Source organism: Culex pipiens, chromosome 2 (genome assembly GCF_016801865.2).
Source record: "Culex pipiens pallens isolate TS chromosome 2, TS_CPP_V2, whole genome shotgun sequence".
Lineage (NCBI taxonomy): Eukaryota > Metazoa > Arthropoda > Insecta > Diptera > Culicidae > Culex > Culex pipiens.
The window spans coordinates 125,952,689-125,971,997 of record NC_068938.1 but is presented as its reverse complement, the minus strand read 5'-3'; the positions used below and the strand labels follow the sequence as shown (position 1 = coordinate 125,971,997).

General features: G+C 37.2%; 1 protein-coding gene across 1 annotated transcript in view; it reads left to right on the top strand.

Annotated features, from left to right (window-relative positions):
- The window catches only part of LOC120419928 (uncharacterized), a 157,512-nt gene extending 142,732 nt beyond the window's left edge, over positions 1 to 14,780 (top strand). Inside the window, exons 6-8 of the mRNA XM_039582793.2 lie at positions 4,687 to 4,841; positions 5,088 to 5,367; positions 11,950 to 14,780. Coding sequence (XP_039438727.1) covers positions 4,687 to 4,841; positions 5,088 to 5,367; positions 11,950 to 13,513 — 1,999 coding nt within the window. The 3' untranslated portion in view covers positions 13,514 to 14,780. The remainder of the gene's footprint in view (positions 1 to 4,686; positions 4,842 to 5,087; positions 5,368 to 11,949) is intronic.
- Positions 14,781 to 19,309: the final 4,529 nt, after the last annotated feature.

The window sequence follows — 19,309 nt, the reverse complement described above, 5'->3', positions numbered from 1 at the left end:
AAAAAAGAGGTGTTTTTCAATAATTTGCAGCCTGAAACGGTGATGAGATAGAAATTTGGTGTCAAAGGGACTTTTATGTAAAATTAGACGCCCGATTTGATGGCGTACTCAGAATTCCGAAAAAACGTATTTTTCATCGAAAAAAAACACTAAAAAAGTTTTAAAAATTCTCCCATTTTCCGTTACTCGACTGTAAAAAATTTTGGAACATGTCATTTTATGGGAAATTTAATGTACTTTTCGAATCTACATTGTCCCAGAAGGGTCATTTTTTCATTTAGAACAAAATTTTTCATTTTAAAATTTCGTGTTTTTTCTAACTTTGCAGGGTTATTTTTTAGAGTGTAACAATGTTCTACAAAGTTGTAGAGCAGACAATTACAAAAATTTTAATATATATATACATAAGGGTTTTGCTTATAAACATCACAAGTTATCACGATTTTACGAAAAAAAGTTTTAAAAAAGTTGGTCGTCATCGATCATGGCCGTTCATGGTCACCCGCGACAGACACGGACGACGAAACAAAGAGAAACGCAAAAAGTAACTTTTTCAAAACTTTTTTTCGTAAAATCGCGATAACTCGTGATGTTTATAAGCAAACCCCTTATGTCTATATATCAAATTTTTTGTAATTGTCTGCTCTACAACTTTGTAGAACATTGTTACACTCTAAAAAATAACCCTGCAAAGTTAGAAAAAACACGAAATTTTAAAATGAAAAATTTTGTTCTAAATGAAAAAATGACCCTTCTGGGACAATGTAGATTCGAAAAGTACATTAAATTTCCCATAAAATGACATGTTTCAAAATTTTTTACAGTCGAGTAACGGAAAATGGGACAATTTTTAAAACTTTTTTAGTGTTTTTTTCGATGAAAAATACGTTTTTTCGGAATTCTGAGTACGCCATCAAATCGGGCGTCTAATTTTACATAAAAGTCCCTTTGACACCAAATTTCTATCTCATCACCGTTTCAGGCTGCAAATTATTGAAAAACACCTCTTTTTTCGCATGTTCAAAAATGGAAGGGGTCGTACCGCCCCTCCGTCACGAGATATCAAAAAACGGACCTCGGATTCGTGATCAGGGACAAAAGTTACCCCTTAGGACAAAGTTTCACGCAAATCGAAGAGGGGTCGGGGCAACTTTTCCCGATTTCGTGTGAGTTGGTAGAGAATTACCCACATTCAAAAAGTTTGAGAAAATTGCCAATCATTTGATACCAATATTCAGCAATTCCCCACGAAAACAGCATGGAAAAAAACAAAAGTGCTCGGATCGGGCTCAAAATTTTTCTGGGGGTTCCCTGGCCGATATAATTAGACCCGTATTTTTTTGTTTGGCCATTAGGGTGACCTACGCCGTGTTAGGGTGGTCTGAAAAATGGCGATTTTCGTCGATTTTCGCAAAAACCACTTTTTTCGAAAAATCATAACTCCTCGCCATTTTAACCGATTTCAATTGTCTTATACGCAAATGAAAAGTGATAAGTTTCAAAAATCTTGCCTAACATATGAAAAAGGCGTATGAAACATTAAAATGCCGTTTTGACGGTGTCTGGACCAAAGAGCCTATGTCTGGAAATATTTTTATCGGATTCCCCGGACATTTTTACATAACATACTAAAAAATGGGAGGAGTTCATTAACAGGATTCCGAGGATTTGAAAATAAAATCCGTGTTTTTCGACGCGCCGCGCGCAAAAACCGGAAAATGACGAAATCGGCAAAAATCAACTTTTTTCACTAAAACTGCGATAACTTTAAAATTTCAGCGATGACCTATACATGTCTGGGTACCAAAAGTTGCGTCTTTTAAATACAAAAATTTTGGTACCATAACATCTATAGGTCATCGCTGAAATTTTAAAGTTATCGCCGTTTTAGTGAAAAAAGTTGATTTTTGCCAATTTCGTCATTCTCCGGTTTTTGCGCGCGGCGCGTCAAAAAACACGGATTTTATTTTTAAAAACTCATATCTCGAAATCCTGTTAATGAACTCCTCCCATTTTTTGGTATGTTATGTAAAAATGTCCGGGAAATCCGATAAAAATATTTCCAGACATAAGCTCTTTGGTCCAGACACCGTCAAAACGGCATTTTAAAGTTTCATTCGACCTTTTCATATGTTAGGCTACATTTTTGAAACTTCTTACTATTTTTCTTTGAAAGGCCAACTTATCACCTTTCATTTGCGTATAAGACAATTGAAATCGGTTAAAATGGCGAGGAGTTATGATTTTTCGAAAAAAGTGGTTTTTGCGAAAATCGACGAAAATCGCCATTTTTCAGACCACCCTAATACGCCGTAGGTCACCCTAATGGCCAAACAAAAAAATACGGGTCTAATTATTTCGGCCAGGGAACCCCCAGAAAAATTTTGAGCCCGATCCGAGCACTTTTGTTTTTTTCCATGCTGTTTTCGTGGGGAATTGCTGTATTGCTAAAATTAAAATTTTGAGTTTATTTCGAAAATACATAGTTTTAATGAAAATTTTTATTATTTTATTATCATGATGATTTTTTGAATGTACGAGTAGGGGAAGATGGGGCAAGACGACCATATGGGGCAAGAGGAACAATCGCTCGTACGGCCGTAATTTTTACAATTTTGATTATTTCCAGTATGAGGAATTGTTGCTAGCAATGCAATTAACTGATTCTGCTACCACATAACCGCTAAAACGACGTAAACGCCACGGGGCATAAGATTTAATGAAGTTTTTTTTTTCAAAACCTTTGTTTTCTTATAATATTTGGAAAGTACAAAATAAGGCTGAGGGTTCGTTTGAAGGCTCATTTTATCAAAATGCTTTTTTTCCTAGATCAGTAGTGTCCCTACCAATGACATGCACCTATTACAAAGTATGATTTAACTTTTGATTATTTTTATTGAGAGCTTTTAAAAAACTTTGTTCAGGTGGGGCAAGTGTACCATATGAATTTATAGTATGGAAAAAAATACGAATTGCTGCAACAACAAATTTTATAGGGCAATAAATACATGTAAGTACTTAAAAACTGATAGAATTTGTTAAAAAAGTTGTCCATACAAAATATAGTGATATTATGAAAATTTACTATTCCCGGTCGGAAATGGCGGGCACAATTCTGGCGTTCGTCTGGGTGCCTGCGCCAGCCATCTGGCAGAATTTCACCCAGATTTACCCCAGATTTCTGCCATGATTTCTGGCGTATATGACACAAACCGGTCGTGCACGGTTCAACCGATTGAACCGGTTGATTTTTGTGCCAGACAGCTGGCAGAACTTTCGCCCGATTTTCGCCAGACTCATCTGGCGTTACGCAAAACTTGTCTAGGATAAGTGTGCCAAGTGTGTCTGAACTGCACGACAAACGTCCGCCAGCGCCAGACACTCAAATTTACCAGATTATTTTCCGAGTGGGTTTTTCATCAAAAGATTTTTTTTTTCATAAAGACGATAAATTTTTTAGTAAAATATTATTATTTAATCTAAAAATGGAAGAAACCTTTCAAATACATTCTAATCTGATGTATCTAAGTGATAACAGTTCAATTGTTAGAAAATTAATATGTTTTTTCATGCATTGCTCCTCTTGCCCCACTAGTTGAGTAGAACATACAGAAAATCAAAAATTTTAAAATCAATTTTTTACATTTAAAAAACAGGTTTTTTTTTACACTTGTTCTAACAAAGTCTTAGTCAAAACCTAGAATAAGATGATTATAATAAAATCCGACAGATTTTTTAAACTTTTTAATGGGTCATAACGAGCATTTCCTTAGCTTGTTACACTTGCCCCACTTTCCCCTACTTGAAAATTCAAAAGTTTTATCAAAGTTTTTTAATAATTTGTCTAGTTTTGATCACTAATACAGACTACAATCTATTGAAACACCCATATAAAGCTCAAGAAACAATGTATTAGGATATTACAGAAAAAATCGTAATTAAGATGAAAAAAAAATCATGTAATTTTAATTGCAATGGAAAGCTGACATCATCCCGATTCCAAAACAAACTATTTTTTGAAGTTTGGAAGAGGGATGTAACGACCACTTCTATTTTCAAACAATCGGAAAAAACGTAGTTTTTTATTGGTTTTTTAAACATTGTTAAATATTCTCACATTTTGAATAATAACTCTGCCCAGCTACAAAAAACACAAAATTTTAAAATGAAAAATTTTCAAATCATCATCATTTCAAGCTGCAAATCATTGAAAATACTTTTTTTTCAAATGTTCAAAAATTAAAGACCTTGGATTCGTTATCATGGACCAAAAATACGCAAGTTTAATTTTTTGCTTCGAAATCTAAAGTAAAAATATTATTTCAAGTTTTTGTCTCTCTCTTCTTCAAAATTAGAAAAAAAAATCATGTAAATAAGCTGCTTAAATTGCAATAACGTTTAATTATGCATTTTTCATGAAACATAGCCTTTTAAATCTTTTAACAAATTTTAAATGGTGGGACCACAAACCGAAAAAAAAGTTTTAACGATAGTCCCACGAAACCTTGGATCATTATCAGAAAGCAAAATTATCCCTAAGAACAGAATATTTAAAAACAATCTGAGAGTGGTCTGTACAATATAACAGTGAATTTGCATGGACCGCCCGACATCTGTAATTAACTTTAACCCTATTTATGTGTTCCTCTCTCTCTGTCTCTCCCCACCCCCTTGGGCGCGTGCCAGGTGTGAAAACATCATGACATGCCCGATGAAGGAGATTGGCTCCGGCTCGGATCACTGTCCGTACGACTGGCTGGCCGTGTACGATGGCCGCGACGAGCACGCGCCACCGATCGGCAAATTCTGCGGCATGGGAAAGTTTCCCTTCAGCATCATCGGTAAGCGAGTTCAGCTTTCAGCAGGTATCTCTGGGAAATCGGTTGCTTATTTTGTGAGATTTGTTAAAAAGAAATTCAAATTATTTAAACTATTATTTTTTTCCGATATGTATCAATAAAAGAAAATCTTGTAATTTCCCAGAGAATAATTCCAGTGTAACATTTTCCACATGACCCAAAGTTTCCCAGGATTGAACAATAATAACATTACGCACTTACGCACTTATTCCCACGCACCCATTCCAGGAACGTCCCAGCACATGTACGTGGAGTTTGTGTCGTCCCCGGCGGGTCCACTCCTCAACACCGGGTTCCACTTTAACGTCGGAAACTGGCCCGGGCACGTGGAAACCGTGGGAACGAAGCACGGGGCCTGTGATTGGCTGCTTAGCTCGGATGCGTTGAAGGCCACAAGTGCGTCCGAAGGAATCTTCCTCAGCGTGGCGCATTGGTACCCACCGAACACCTCCTGCAGCTATCACATCCAGGGCAATGAGGGCGAAATTGTGCGGCTGTACTTTCCGAGGTGAGTTGCTTTAAGTTGCTGGATGAAGATGTTAAATACCATGTGACTCCATAGATCGGTAGTACGGCATGTACTGAAGTGGAGAAGCATGGTGATTTTGATTTGTGTCATTGGCATACAGCGCCTTCCCAAGTAACATTTTAGGCTTTATCAAAGCGGTCACAACCGCTATAAAACCTATCAGCCAAAACCAACATTAAAACCCTTTAGTCGTAACAAACTCCCCAGAACCTTGATAAACCCCACTTAAAACCCAAAAGGATCTCCGCAAAAGGTTTTCACGGCCTATTTATAAACCCTACATAGGAGTTCAAGGCTTTACATCTGAATCTTGATAAAACCTATGTTAAAACCTAGTTAGGAGTTAGGAGAAAGTGACATTTCATACGTCTTCAAACGACTTATGCCAAATAGATTTTATTTTGGCAAAAAAATAAGTTTTTGTTTTGCCACACGATAAAATGGAGATGGTTACACAGAAAAAAATGATGGTAATATTCATCAGGAAATGGTGACAGATTTTGTGGCAAAATAAATGATAAATTTTACCCCAGAAAATGATGAATTTTCATCAGTTTTTGATGAATATTCATCAGGTTCACATTTTTACACATTTTTTTATGAAATATTACACAAATAAAGAGGTAATATTCAACCTACCAAATTTTCAACATTCCAAAATTCAACTTTTTTTCTGTGTTGCATGAAATGGCGATGATAAATAATAGATATTGGATTTATTGATAAATGTAGGGGTGATATAACCAAAAAGATCAACTCGCTTCATAAAAAATCATTATTTGTAATCATAGTTATTAATGTTAAAAAATATTTATTGCAATTCTTTTAAAAAAATTAATTATTTATAATTATCTATCGCTATTTTAATTATACCAGAAATTCAGCATAAATGAGTGTTTTCGTCAAATTTAAAACAAATTTCTCAGTTCTCTATTTTTTCAACCAAGATGGCGGTCAATCACATTCAATCATGCACTGCTAATTGGCCACGTTAAAAGCTTTTTCTTAAGTTTTAATTAAGCTTTTTCCAAGTGTCTAATGGCACTTGACAGCTAAAACACCCTTGGTTTTAAAGAAGCATGCGATAAAACCGTTTGGCATGACATTGCCATTGGGTTTTCAAGACTCTCTTAAAACTTTCATAAAACCTTATTGAAAGCCATTTAGCTTTTATTGTCACAAGGTTTTATGTCCGAGGCTTAAAACCCTGTTAGAACCTATTAATTAGCTCTTGCCTATTGGTTGCGGTAAATGCCACAATAAAACAATTAAGCAATCAAGAAGCTACCATAAAACCCTAATAAAACTAGGTGGTGGCTAGTTGGTTTAAAAATGTTACTTGAGTTATCTAGAGAATGGCGCAGTTGGCAATTTAAATCGAAAAAAATAGTTTCGCTCGAAAGATATTATCATGCAATTCAAAACAATTCTATTTTACAATCTTATAGGTTTAATTCCACCTTTCCTTACGAAAAATCATCCAAACTTTAAAAGATTGTAATGTTTTGGAATCAGCATGCTGACAGCTATTCATTACAATTACAATTATATGAAAATGTTTACAAAATACTTATTTTTCCAAGTATTTTTGAAATGCAATGTTTCTTGAGTGTTTCAATAAGTTTATGCTGTTTATCGAAACAATTTAATAAAACTTGAATAAAACTTTCGATTTATTAAATTCAAATAAAACTTACAGAATCTATTTTTTTTTTCTCAAAACTACGTATTTCCGAAAAAATAGTTTTTTGCAATATAGGTATCAAATGATCGGGAATTTTTCATAATAATAAATGGGTAATTCTCTACCAACTCACACGAAATCGGGAAAAGTTGCCCCGACCCCTCTTCGATTTGCGTGAAACTTTGTCCTAAGGGGTAACTTTTGTCCCTGATCACGAATCTGAGGTCCGTTTTTTGATATCTCGTGACGGAGGGGCGGTACGACCCCTTCCATTTTTGAACATGCGAAAAAAGAGGTGTTTTTCAATAATTTGCAGCCTGAAACGGTGATGAGATAGAAATTTGGTGTCAAAGGGACTTTTATGTAAAATTAGACGCCCGATTTGATGGCGTACTCAGAATTCCGAATAAACGTATTTTTCATCGAAAAAAACACTAAAAAAGTTTTTAAAATTGTCCCATTCTCCGTTACTCGACTGTAACAAATTTTGGAACATGTCATTTTATGGGAAATTTAATGTACTTTTCGAATCTACATTGTCCCAGAAGGGTCATTTTTTCATTTAGAACAAAATTTTTCATTTTAAAATTTCGTGTTTTTTCTAACTTTGCAGGGTTATTTTTTAGAGTGTAACAATGTTCTACAAAATTGTAGAGCAGACAATTAAAAAAAATTTGATATATAGACATAAGGGGTTTGCTTATAAACATCACGAGTTATCGCGATTTTACGAAAAAAAGTTTTGAAAAAGTTACTTTTTGCGTTTCTCTTTGTTTCGTCGTCCGTGTCTGTCGCGGGTGACCATGAATGGCCATGATCGATGACGACCAACTTTTTCAAAACTTTTTTTCGTAAAATCGCGATAACTCGTGATGTTTATAAACAAACCCCTTATGTCTATGTATCAAAATTTTTGTAATTGTCTGCTCTACAACTTTGTAGAACATTGTTACACTCTAAAAAATAACCCTGCAAAGTTAGAAAAAACACGAAATTTTAAAATGAAAAATTTTGTTCTAAATGAAAAAATGACCCTTCTGGGACAATGTAGATTCGAAAAGTGCATCAAATTTCCCATAAAATGACATGTTCCAGAAATTTTTACAGTCGAGTAACGGAAAATGGGACAATTTTTAAAACTTTTTTAGTGTTTTTTTTCGATGAAAAATACGTTTATTCGGAATTCTGAGTACGCCATCAAATCGGGCGTCTAATTTTACACAAAAGTCCCTTTGACACCAAATTTCTATCTCATCACCGTTTCAGGCTGCAAATTATTGAAAAACACCTCTTTTTTCACATGTTCAAAAATGGAAGGGGTCGTACCGCCCCTCCGTCACGAGATATCAAAAAACGGACCTCGGATTCGTGATCAGGGACAAAAGTTACCCCTTAGGACAAAGTTTCACGCAAATCGAAGAAGGGGCGGGGCAACTGCTGTGTGAGTTGGCGGAGAATTACCCAAATACATTTCTTGTAAAATACTCAATATTTTAACAAAACTACGAATATTCAAAAATGTACTTAATTTTTTTTTTTTTTCAAACGATTTGAAAGAAAAGATAAAACTTTTTGAAAATATTAAAATGTTTTTATAGTATACGTACATTTGTGTAAATTGTGAAAAAAGTATTATTAATTTTAATGGAAATATTCCCGATTATTTTTTACTCATATTGTACAAACTAAGATTTTCTGCACTTAAAAATAAGTAATTTTTGTGCAATTTTTAAGTATTTTGAATAAATATACAATTGAACAAATAATAACTACAAATTGTAGTTTTTTCCTTAATACGTAGTTTTGTAAAATTTATGACCATTAAAAAACATATAATTTCAGAAAGCTGTGATCCCATATTGTAGTTAACAAAAAAACTTCCAAAATACGTACTATTGTGCAAGCTTTTCACAATAGTATGTATTTCGGAAGATTTAAAGAAAAAGTTTTTGTATTGTTAAATGTATGAAAAATCCTGATCATTCAAAAAATTCATAATCATTTTAAATCCCAAAACTAGAAATTTCGGTACTTAAAATTTTTTTAGCTTTTTCTGCTTTATTTTTCTGAGTACAATGCCTCTTTGTACAACCACAAAGGGCTTTAAATGCATTTTTTATAGATTAACATTGCGGCTTTTCTTGACAGAAGAGGTCCTACTTGACAGCTTGTTCCTAGAGGGCCATATTTGATCCATCGAAAAAAAGTTGTCTTGTCAATTTATATTTATGAAATGATGAAAAACAGAGATCAGAAATGGTTTTTACCGCTGAATATAACATTTTCCATAGGGATATAAACCATGTCATGTTGAAATCAAGTTTACTAAGCATTTTACAATGTGGTAAAATTTTCTGGATATATCAGTAAATGCAAAAAACACGGCTATTTATGATGTTTTGCTCAAAGTTTATTAAAGTATTCAAATTTCCCTATGAGAAAACCCAAAGCAAAAAAAAAATCATTTCACTTTTTCTACAGATTGTTTTCTTGATTAATTTGGAGTATAGGGCGGACTTTGTTTTGAAAATATGTTGGCAAATTAAATTTCAAAATTCTCATTTAAATTGAAAAAGCTTATCCATAAATCATAGAAACTTTATCATAAATCAGAGAATTTCTGCAAGTTTAATTCTTTAAATTTCCCAAAATTATTCAGCTAAACAAATTTCAAATAAATAATTGGTGTCTGGGATTTTTGAAACTTGAACTACTGCTAGCTTTTAAGACACTTTTCTGTTCATAATTATGATAGAAGAGCACATTTTTAGGTATACTTTGAGTAGTTTTTAGAGTAACGTGATATTCAAATGCCGTTTTTTTGCAATGAATAAAAAATTAACCTCGAGTTTGTTTTCAAAAAGTCCTAACCGCCAGTTCGTCGCCGCCATGCTAACTTGTCTTACGTGCATTTTGGGCCAAATTGAGTTAAGAACGCAATTTTATGCAGCTCACAATGCCTCTTCTTTTGACTTTCACAGATCTCCAAAATTCGATTTTAATCCTGAGATATTCAATAAAACCAAAACAGCTCCGAAATTTTTTGTCACTTTTTATAAAAGTAGTTTCAATCTTGTCGCTCCCTGAAAATTTATGTAAGTGATCAAAGGGATTTCAGGTCAGAACGCGTTTGACGCACGTACAGAGGATTGATCGCAGCAACTGGTGCGTGAGGTTGAACTTTTTTTCGCTCTGCGTCATTTTTCCCAATTTTGGAATTTCGGGTCTGAAGAAAAAGTTAATTTTGTGTTAAAGTCGTCGGGAAGTGAAGCGGTTTTCTCACATCCGGCCTGGATGGATTGCGGTGCTGGAGGAGGACGGTTCAATCAAGGACGTGTGCTCGTTCCAGGGTGGCCGTCAAAAAACCCGGAAGACCAGGGTGGTGATGGGTTCGACCGGGACCGGAAGAATGCGAGACCTGGCCCAAGTTTGAAATCGCAAAAAGTTAGGCAGCCCTCGGTCACAGCGTGAACGGTCCCCGTCGGGGCACGGATTAGTGCGCCGGCAGCGTTTTACGTGGCAAGTTCCCTAAGAGGTGGAAAAGGAGGACGACGGAGGCAAGCGGAAGCAGCCCAAGCGGTAACCGGCATATTTCGCCTCGTGCTTACCATAGCAAATCTGGTGTCCGCTGTTGTTACAAGCCCCCTGAAGACGTTTGAAGAGAAGTTAACTGGTGAGCTCGTTCTTTTTATGAGACAACCATTCTTTCATATATTCTGACATACACACACGACATTCAAGACAACCACACCAAATTATTACTATAAAAGAGCGGCCGTGGCTGACTGGTTACGTCTTTCGCTTTGTAAGCGAATGGTCATGGGTTTGATTCCGATCTGCTCCCAACGAGAAAGTTAAGGAAATATAAATTCTTGAAGCTCTGAACATGAACGAAAAATCAAAGTTGCTTGAGTCGGGGTTCGATTCCCCGTCGTTTGGGTTGGTAAGCAAAAATGCTAACCACTATGGCTTGGTGAGCTATGACTGGAATTAGGAATATTCTTACTACCAACTAAATACGTGCTGGGTCTTTGTCCATTTGACAAGGGTCCGGAAGTTCTAAATAACGTTTGAATCCGATTGATGCAAACGTTTTTCAGGGCGGGGCTTGTCGATTCAAGCTGAGGTACCTCGCGCTCGGCTAGCCAGCGTAGAAATGGGTCACCGAAGCTCGGCAGAGCTAACACCATCTAAATGCCTATGCGAGTTATTTGCATGTATAGAATGTAAATCTAAAATACATGGAAACAACTCAATTTGTAAGAAGCGACCGCGTGGTCCCGTTTGGTTGGTTGCACACACACACACACACACACACACACAGAACGCGTTTGACGCACGTACAAGTTAGACTACCGTAAACATTTGTAATTATAACTCGGGACTCCAGCAACCAACTTCAGCAAACTTTGGGACAATGCACAGAATGGCCAGCCAAACAAATCGTGTTTGTTATTTTTTATATCGCGTGCGTTAATTTTTGTTTATTCAAGGTCAAACATTAAAACGCGTTTTTCTCGGAACGTCGAAATGGCGGATGCGATAAGATAGCACGACGACGTCGAGTTGTAAACAAAACCGTTTCTGATCGGGTTTCATTCAATTTATAAAATATCAGATTCAAAAATGCATTGAATCGTGCATTTCTACGTCCTTCAAATGCTCTTTTATGAAAAATAATGGAAGTTTGATAATTTTTCAGGGAAAAATAGAAAAAAAAGCGTCGGAGCTCCCAATGGCTGTTACGACGTATTGATTGATTGATTGGATGTTTATTTGATCAATTTTCAATTGCAAACTAACCAGAGAAATAAAATTCACACAAAGAATAACTAAATAGCACTGTCATTTATTTATCTCTTTTTTCTCCGTTCCAGCTTCCGCATCAACCGCATCGAAGCGCCCATCATCCGGCACGAGGAGGACTGCGCGGAATCGCTGACGATCTACGACGCGAACCACCCGGATCCGGCCCGCATCATCAAGACGTTCTGCGACACCTTTTCCCGCCCGATGGAGAAGATCGACTTTGTCAGCACGGGCAGGTCGTTGTACGTCAAGTTTTTGAGCAAGACGGGGTCGTACAGTGGGAGTTCGTTGTACTATTGGGCGCACTATGACTTCTTTAACAATTCGAGGTACGGAGATGTGGTGCAGAACACGCTGTGCGACGAGGTGTTTTACGCGTGGAAGTACAGCAAGGGTCAGCTGGGATCGCCGAGGAACACGTTGATTTATAAGCGGGCAAGTGGGAGCGATGTACGGTGTCAGTACAAGTTTGTGACGGATCGGAGGTTGTTCTCGAGGGTTGTGGTTGAGGTTACGTCGGTGACGTTTAAGGAGGTTCCGTACTCGATGAACGCTTGTACGCGGTGTCACGAGGAACGGGTTGACAAGTTGATATTGTGGGAGGAGAAGGACAAGAATCAGAACAGGTTGGCGTGCTTCTGCGATAACATTCCGAGGCCGGTGAGGGTGATTTCTTCCGGGGATCAGATGAATTTGGAGTTGATTATTCAGGGGCAGCACGCGACTACGAGCTACTTTAAGAATCCGCACACGTTGTTCGAGGCGAACTACGAGTTTGCCCATGGGCCGATTTGTGGACCGATTTCGTTGGGACCGTCGCCGGATGGTGAGTTGGTGTTCCCGTACAAGAACGCGCTGGGGATTCAGTTGAACGAGAATCGCCGGGAGAAGTGCATCTGGGAGCTGAAGGTAGCCGCCCAGCGGGATCTCTGGTTGCACTTGGACAAGGCTCGATTCGCGGATCGCAGCTGTGAACACGGTAGAATCGAAGTCTACCTCGCAGGTCGTCTGGAACCGAGGTTCATCATCTGTCCGGAGAATGTGAGTCTCGCCAGAGATCTGCCAATTCTATCTGCAGCTGAACTCGGCGCCGTTGAAAACGAAAACGAACCACTGCCAGTCCTAATCCAGTACACCGGCGACAGTGCCGTCGGCAAGAACGCCTTCAAATTCGTCTGGACGGAGCTGTTCCATCTGCCGCGAAACGCCGACGGGACACTCGCCACCTCGTCAATGTTCAAAGACAGCTGCGACTTTTACTGCCCCGGCGATCAGCACGTCTGCATCCCCGAATATCTGCTGTGCAACGGCGTCCACAACTGCCCCAACGTGACCGGCCTCCGCGTCGTCGAGAGTAACATCGACAAAAACTACGAGTACATCGAGGAGAACTACATCCGGACCGGCCTGTTCGACAAGGACTTCCTGCTGAACATCCCGTACCTAACGGACGAGGCGCCCGAACTGTGCCGAACCAAGTACATCCCGTCCAACGGGGACTTCCCGGACGTGGTCGAGTGCTTCCAGTTCCCGGTCGTGCAGATGGTCGTGGCCGGAGTCGTGCTCGCCACGCTGATCATCCTCGCCTTCACCATCTACTGCCGGCTGTACGGGCAGAAGTACTACGACTGAGGTGATTGGACGCCCGACGGTTCTGGTACTACTCGTCCAGCAATTTCCGTACAGACCGTCGCCGTGTAGCTGAACTGAGAAGCAGCATTCTAGCAGCCTTGTTAAGTTTGGGGCAAAACATCAGCAGAACAGATAGTAAACGAGGGAGCGTTCGGTGGTTACGGATCAAACTCTGGTTTCCTTCCACGTGTTCCAGCTGTTTGTCAAATTGATTTTTTATTGCAACTCAACGGATCCTGTGAAATACATGGAATATAAATTAAAAACTTTTTAATTCTATTGCGTAGATTGTAAAAAAACAATTCTTACAATAAATCCGTATTTTTATAGACTCAAACGAAAAACTTGTTCGAAAATTTTATTTTTTTACTTTAAATACGTTTAAATTGCACTATAGTTAACCACTGAACGTTCCCCTGGAGCAGCCAGTAAAAAAACGAGCATGCCTTCATTTTCCTCTCGTTCTCCTCGTATAGATTTCTTGAGTCCAGTCTAAAGTAAGATGGAACAATTACACACACCAACAAAAAAAAAAGCAAACACACACACATCCACACTCCAATTAATGAATTCAAAAGATGAAACTTTAAAGTGCACTCCGATGTAAATCGAAACTCACACACACACACAAACTCACACGCAACAACATAATGTTGCTGGTTCACGACTTGAGAAAAGAGGCGTCCCTTCGTGCTGAAGCTGCTGCTCAAGTCCTCGCCCACCCCCAAAAAATAGTACAGAGAGACTTCGAGGCAGAAGTGAGAGTTTTGCTAGCTTCGTTTCAGAAGTTTGACGCCGGCAGCAGGATAAGAATGGTGGCGCGAAAACAGCTCGTTTAGAAGTGGTTTGAGCAGCAGCTACAGCAGCCAACAAGGACAACTTGTCGACAAATTACGTTTTTTAGGCAATAGAGATTTACCGTTAGTCATTTTCGTTCGTAGGATCAAATTAAAATCAGAGAAAAATAGCAAAAAGCACATACAAACTTGTGGACGACAGCAGCAACAAGAACAAGGAAAAAGTAATTTACACAAATGTAAACCAAAGAGATGAAAGATGCCACAAGTGAGGAAGGAAGAACTTGTTGACAAATTTATTGGTCGTTTTTTTCTCCGGACGCGTAGGTGAAAATAGAGAATAAAAAAAAGTTATTTAAATGAAAATGAAACAAAAAAAAACAAATTTGAACCGTACTGCACAATTTGTAAATAAGCAAGAAGAAGTAAAACAAATTTAACGAGATGAAAATAGGACAAACCAATTCAATTATATACAAACTGCAAGACAAAACATGTAGTGAAGAAGAAGAAAAAAAGTCAAGATGAAGGTTAATAAATACTATTGAGGATGATATAGTGGAAAAGAAGCGTGTTTTATTTGATAAAGTATCACAAATAAGCCATAACTTATTCTAAACGAGTCTAAAATCTTTCATTATGCGAATATTCTGCCACATATTTTTTATTCAGCCCTTCCAATTTTCCAATCGTCGAGTTTGATCCATATCAGAATGTTTCTAATAAAATTTAAAAGAAACATTAACATTACCATGCGTCTCCACTGCGAAACACATTCATTTTTATTCAAAAGGTCATCGCCACCCTCTTTACTGCAGTGAAGCTCGGGATGAAAGCTTTTGACAACACACAGCTTTTCACTCCCTCCTTTTTGAATAAAATCAAAGTTGCATGCAAGTTTGCATGCAGGAAAATCCTCCTGTGTCCTCTCTCAAGATAAAGTTTGGAGAGAGAAAGCTTTCTTTTTATCTGCATGGAGCTTCTTCTGTACGTTCTGGTTTACGTTTGCTTCAGATAGCTTTAGGTATCTAAATTAACAGTCAGGTTACTATGGCATGATTTTGTGTTCAAACATTACAGAGCAGATTCGTTAATTCGAACTATGCTACTTGGAATGCTCACTAATTCTAACGTACTCAAATTTGAAAAGCAGTCAAACTTCAAAACCAGTTACCAAACTGATGTTGACAATTCAACCTTTTTTTTTCTTCAAGCTTTTGTCAGCTGCCTGTTGTTCCAATTAGCAAATTCGGATACGCTCAATCGAATTAGCATATCCACTCTGTAAGCACAGCTGTAATGTATTGTTCATTGAAATTGTGTTTTAATCATATTGCATTTTAATATTGTTAAAGTATTTCTTTTTAAAAACAGAACTTCTCTTAAAAAAAACTACCTCACTGTTAGAATGTCATTTTCAAAAAATTCTAAGACCGGTGCATATATTTTTTTTAAATTAATGGAGGGGAGGGGTGCATAAAAATGAAGAGTTTAAAAATATTGAAAATACGAGCCATGGTTTCAACATTAAAATGAAAAAGCTGTTTTGAAGTGCATAATACACCTGTCCAGTTGTTTTGCAATCATTGGTTTCCAAAATATCTAAATATTGACGGAATTTTTTTTTTTGCCAAAAATAAAGTTTTTGCGGCGCTGACACCGGAACTTCATAAAAAAAATCCAACATTTTTAAACAAGCCCGAACTTGATACAATTGTTTATTAATGCTGAAAAATATTTTTTTGCAATTCCGTCGTGAAACTACTTACTTTTCCTGTCATTCTTGAACGACGAAATAGCCTACTTTTCTGTAATAACAGAATCGAATAGCAACACTTTTCAAAATAAATGCTGAAAAGTTCTACTTTTCAGCACTGAAATGTGTGCTGAAAAGTTGAACTTTTCAGCACTTGTTTCGAAAAGTAACACTTCTCAACATTTTTTTGATTTAAACGATTTATTGACAAAATACATGAAAATTCGACTTGAAATTTCACTCAATGCACAGTGGGAAAAAAGGGCACAAAAAATTACCGAAGCATGATTTCTCGCAAACCATCGATTGCTATATATCAAAAGCTTCGTTTTTGCACCAGGAACTATATTCCGTTGAAAATCGCACTGCACGGACCGGTTGGCGGAGTACTGGCCACCGGACGATCCGGATATTTGGAAATTTTATTTAAATTATTTAATTGTGAACTGATTCGCTTTCTTCAACCATGAATAGTCACGTAAAACATTCATAGAATAATATAAAATACCTAGGACTCATCGGAACTAGTTCCACCGACCTCCGGTGGCCAGATCCGGAACCGCTTTAGGAAACAGCGCAATCTAGCCATGCGACGCACAGTGGATCCAGGTGTGACAAAAATCAAAAAATGAAAGTTAAATTTTAGCAGTGTTAGTATTTTTTTATTTTTTCTCATACCTTCAAAAACTCTTTCCCAAATTTTGAGCAAGATTGGATGTAATTTAAATTTTTGGCGGCTTTGAGAGTGCAGACATTTTTGTTATTTCTAGTAGCTGAAACTTCAAAATTCGCAAAAAATATTTTTTCTTAAAACTTGCATAACACAGCCAATTTTAAACCAAATTTGATTCTTCTGGCTGCATTCGAAAAGTATTTAAGGTTGTTAATTTTACTGTTCTTGGAATTTTGATTGACCCCTCCCCCCTTTTTAGCTATTCAAACGAAAGAAAGCATTAACTATTTTCAAGATTTTTTCGAATTTCAACCCTTCAGGAACAATTTTGTACGGGTGTGACCAAAGTCTCGTATGCAGTTTCTGTCGTGAAATTAATGTACTTTCAGACAGTGTATAGCAAATTTTGCTCAAACTTGCTCGAAAGATCAAAATTTGCATGTTTCTAAAAAAAGTCAAAGTGAATCTACTCTACTCTATTCACGAATCGGATCAAAAAGTCAGATATGGCAATCGCCTTATGATCTTTCTTCATATTCAAGAATTCAACAAATGTACTAAAATAAAACTGGATTTTGGATTTCTTAGTGTACCAAGAGCCCCCCCCCCCCCCCTCCACTCCCTCGTCTTTTTTATGACTTGGTTAAATATTCCTCTTGGAATGACTGAAAACTTCAACGGCGAAAATACTTTCTATTGTAAAATTTCACATGTGCTTGTGTGCTATCTTGTGACCCGTCTGCTGAAAAAGATAGGAGGTGTCACAAGATAGCACACAAGCTACGATGTGTATCTGCGTGGAGAATTATTGGAACAAAGTGATGCGGGCAGTGATAAACATAGTTAATGAGCAAACATTTTAATGAATACCGTCATTAGGGGTGACATTAGGTCTGGTGGGTGAGATACAGTCATACAAAATTGCTAAAGTTTGTATGACCCAATCTCACCCCCAGACCTAATGTCACCCCTAATGACGGTACATACTTTTTTTGGTACGATAGATTTTCTTGTGGGAATCCTAACCATGCAAGATTTTTTTTCAACTGTCCCAAAAAATCTTCCAAAAAGTCTTCCTAAAACAGTTTCTACCTTACATATTTTTATGTGCAGCTTAGTACATAAAAAACAGATCAGACCTTGGCTCTAGTCATGGATGAAGAGAAGAGAGATGGGAAATTAAAAAAAAAATTCAAAACTTTATTCTCAACTTTTTAAATTAAAATGTATCACAAATTACTCTAATTAATAACTCTAATACAAAAAAAAGTTAATGATTTATTAATTTTGTAGGTTTATCTTTGTTTTGCACCCTAGTATTTGGAGAATATTCGAAAAGGGAACGAGATAAAAACTTGAAATGAAATTTTCGCTGGCCTCAACAAAAATCTAGAGTTTTGCCTTCCTCACTGAGTTAAGGCTATAATTCTGCTCTAAAAATGAACTTTTGAAAAACAGGTCAAAGACCTATATTCATGTATACCTATCGACTCAGAATCGAAAACTGAACAAATGTCTGTGTGTGTGTGTGTATGTGTGTGCGTATTCCCCTTGGTGCTCAAAATTCTTGCCAAGTTTTCTCGGCACTGGCTGATCCGATTTGAGTCAAACAAGTTGCATTCGGTCCGGTTTGGTGCCCCATACTGCACTATTGAATTGTTTGAAGATCCGATAAGTAGTTCAAAAGTTACGTTTAAAAAAGTGTCAGAGTTGCGAATCGAGTGCTGGAATTTTGATGCCGGATCTCACTTATCTATATGAAAACTATGTCCGGATTCAACACCCAACCCATCGTTGGTTAGGTAATCGAAAGACCTTTCCAATGAGTCCAAAACATTGAAGATCTGGCAACCCTGCCTCGAGATATGTCCACTTAACTGCCCACCATTGAAAAAACGGCTAATATCCACTTTTGGCAAAAACGAGATATTAGCACCAGGTGATAGAGGATGTTCCAACGCATCTTCTGAACCTTGAATTTCACTGAAATAGTGTATAGACTTGGCTGCCGATGCGAAAAACCAAACGGCTAATATGCCACTCTTATGGGAAATTGCCTTGACGAAGATTTGGAGACAAACACTAAAACACGTTTTTCTCGGAATACTTGATTTGGCATAATAGCCGAATTTTCAATTATGGGCAGTTAAGTGATAATTATGATCTTTTTTGAAGCCGGACCTCACTTAAATGTATGTAAACTATGTCCGGATCCATCATCCGACCCATCGTTGTTTAGGTAATCGAAAGACCTATCTAATGAGTCCAAAGCATTGAAGATCTGGCAACGCTCAGTTTCAAGTTTTGACCGCTTAAGTGACATTTGTGTAATTTTTTTATTGAGAAATAGATAGAATTTGTGTCCAAACCCATCATATCACCAAATTTTGGTAAAAAGTGAGGAAGGCACCAACCACATAGGTGGATTAAGTTAGTTTTTAAAGGTCCTTTAATTTATTGTGTTTCATATGTTTATAGGACCTTTAAAAACAATCTAGTAATGTCTTCTGTTCTTTTTCTACCTAAACTACAGATACTACTAAAATGTGCACAGTTAAAATGTGATGATA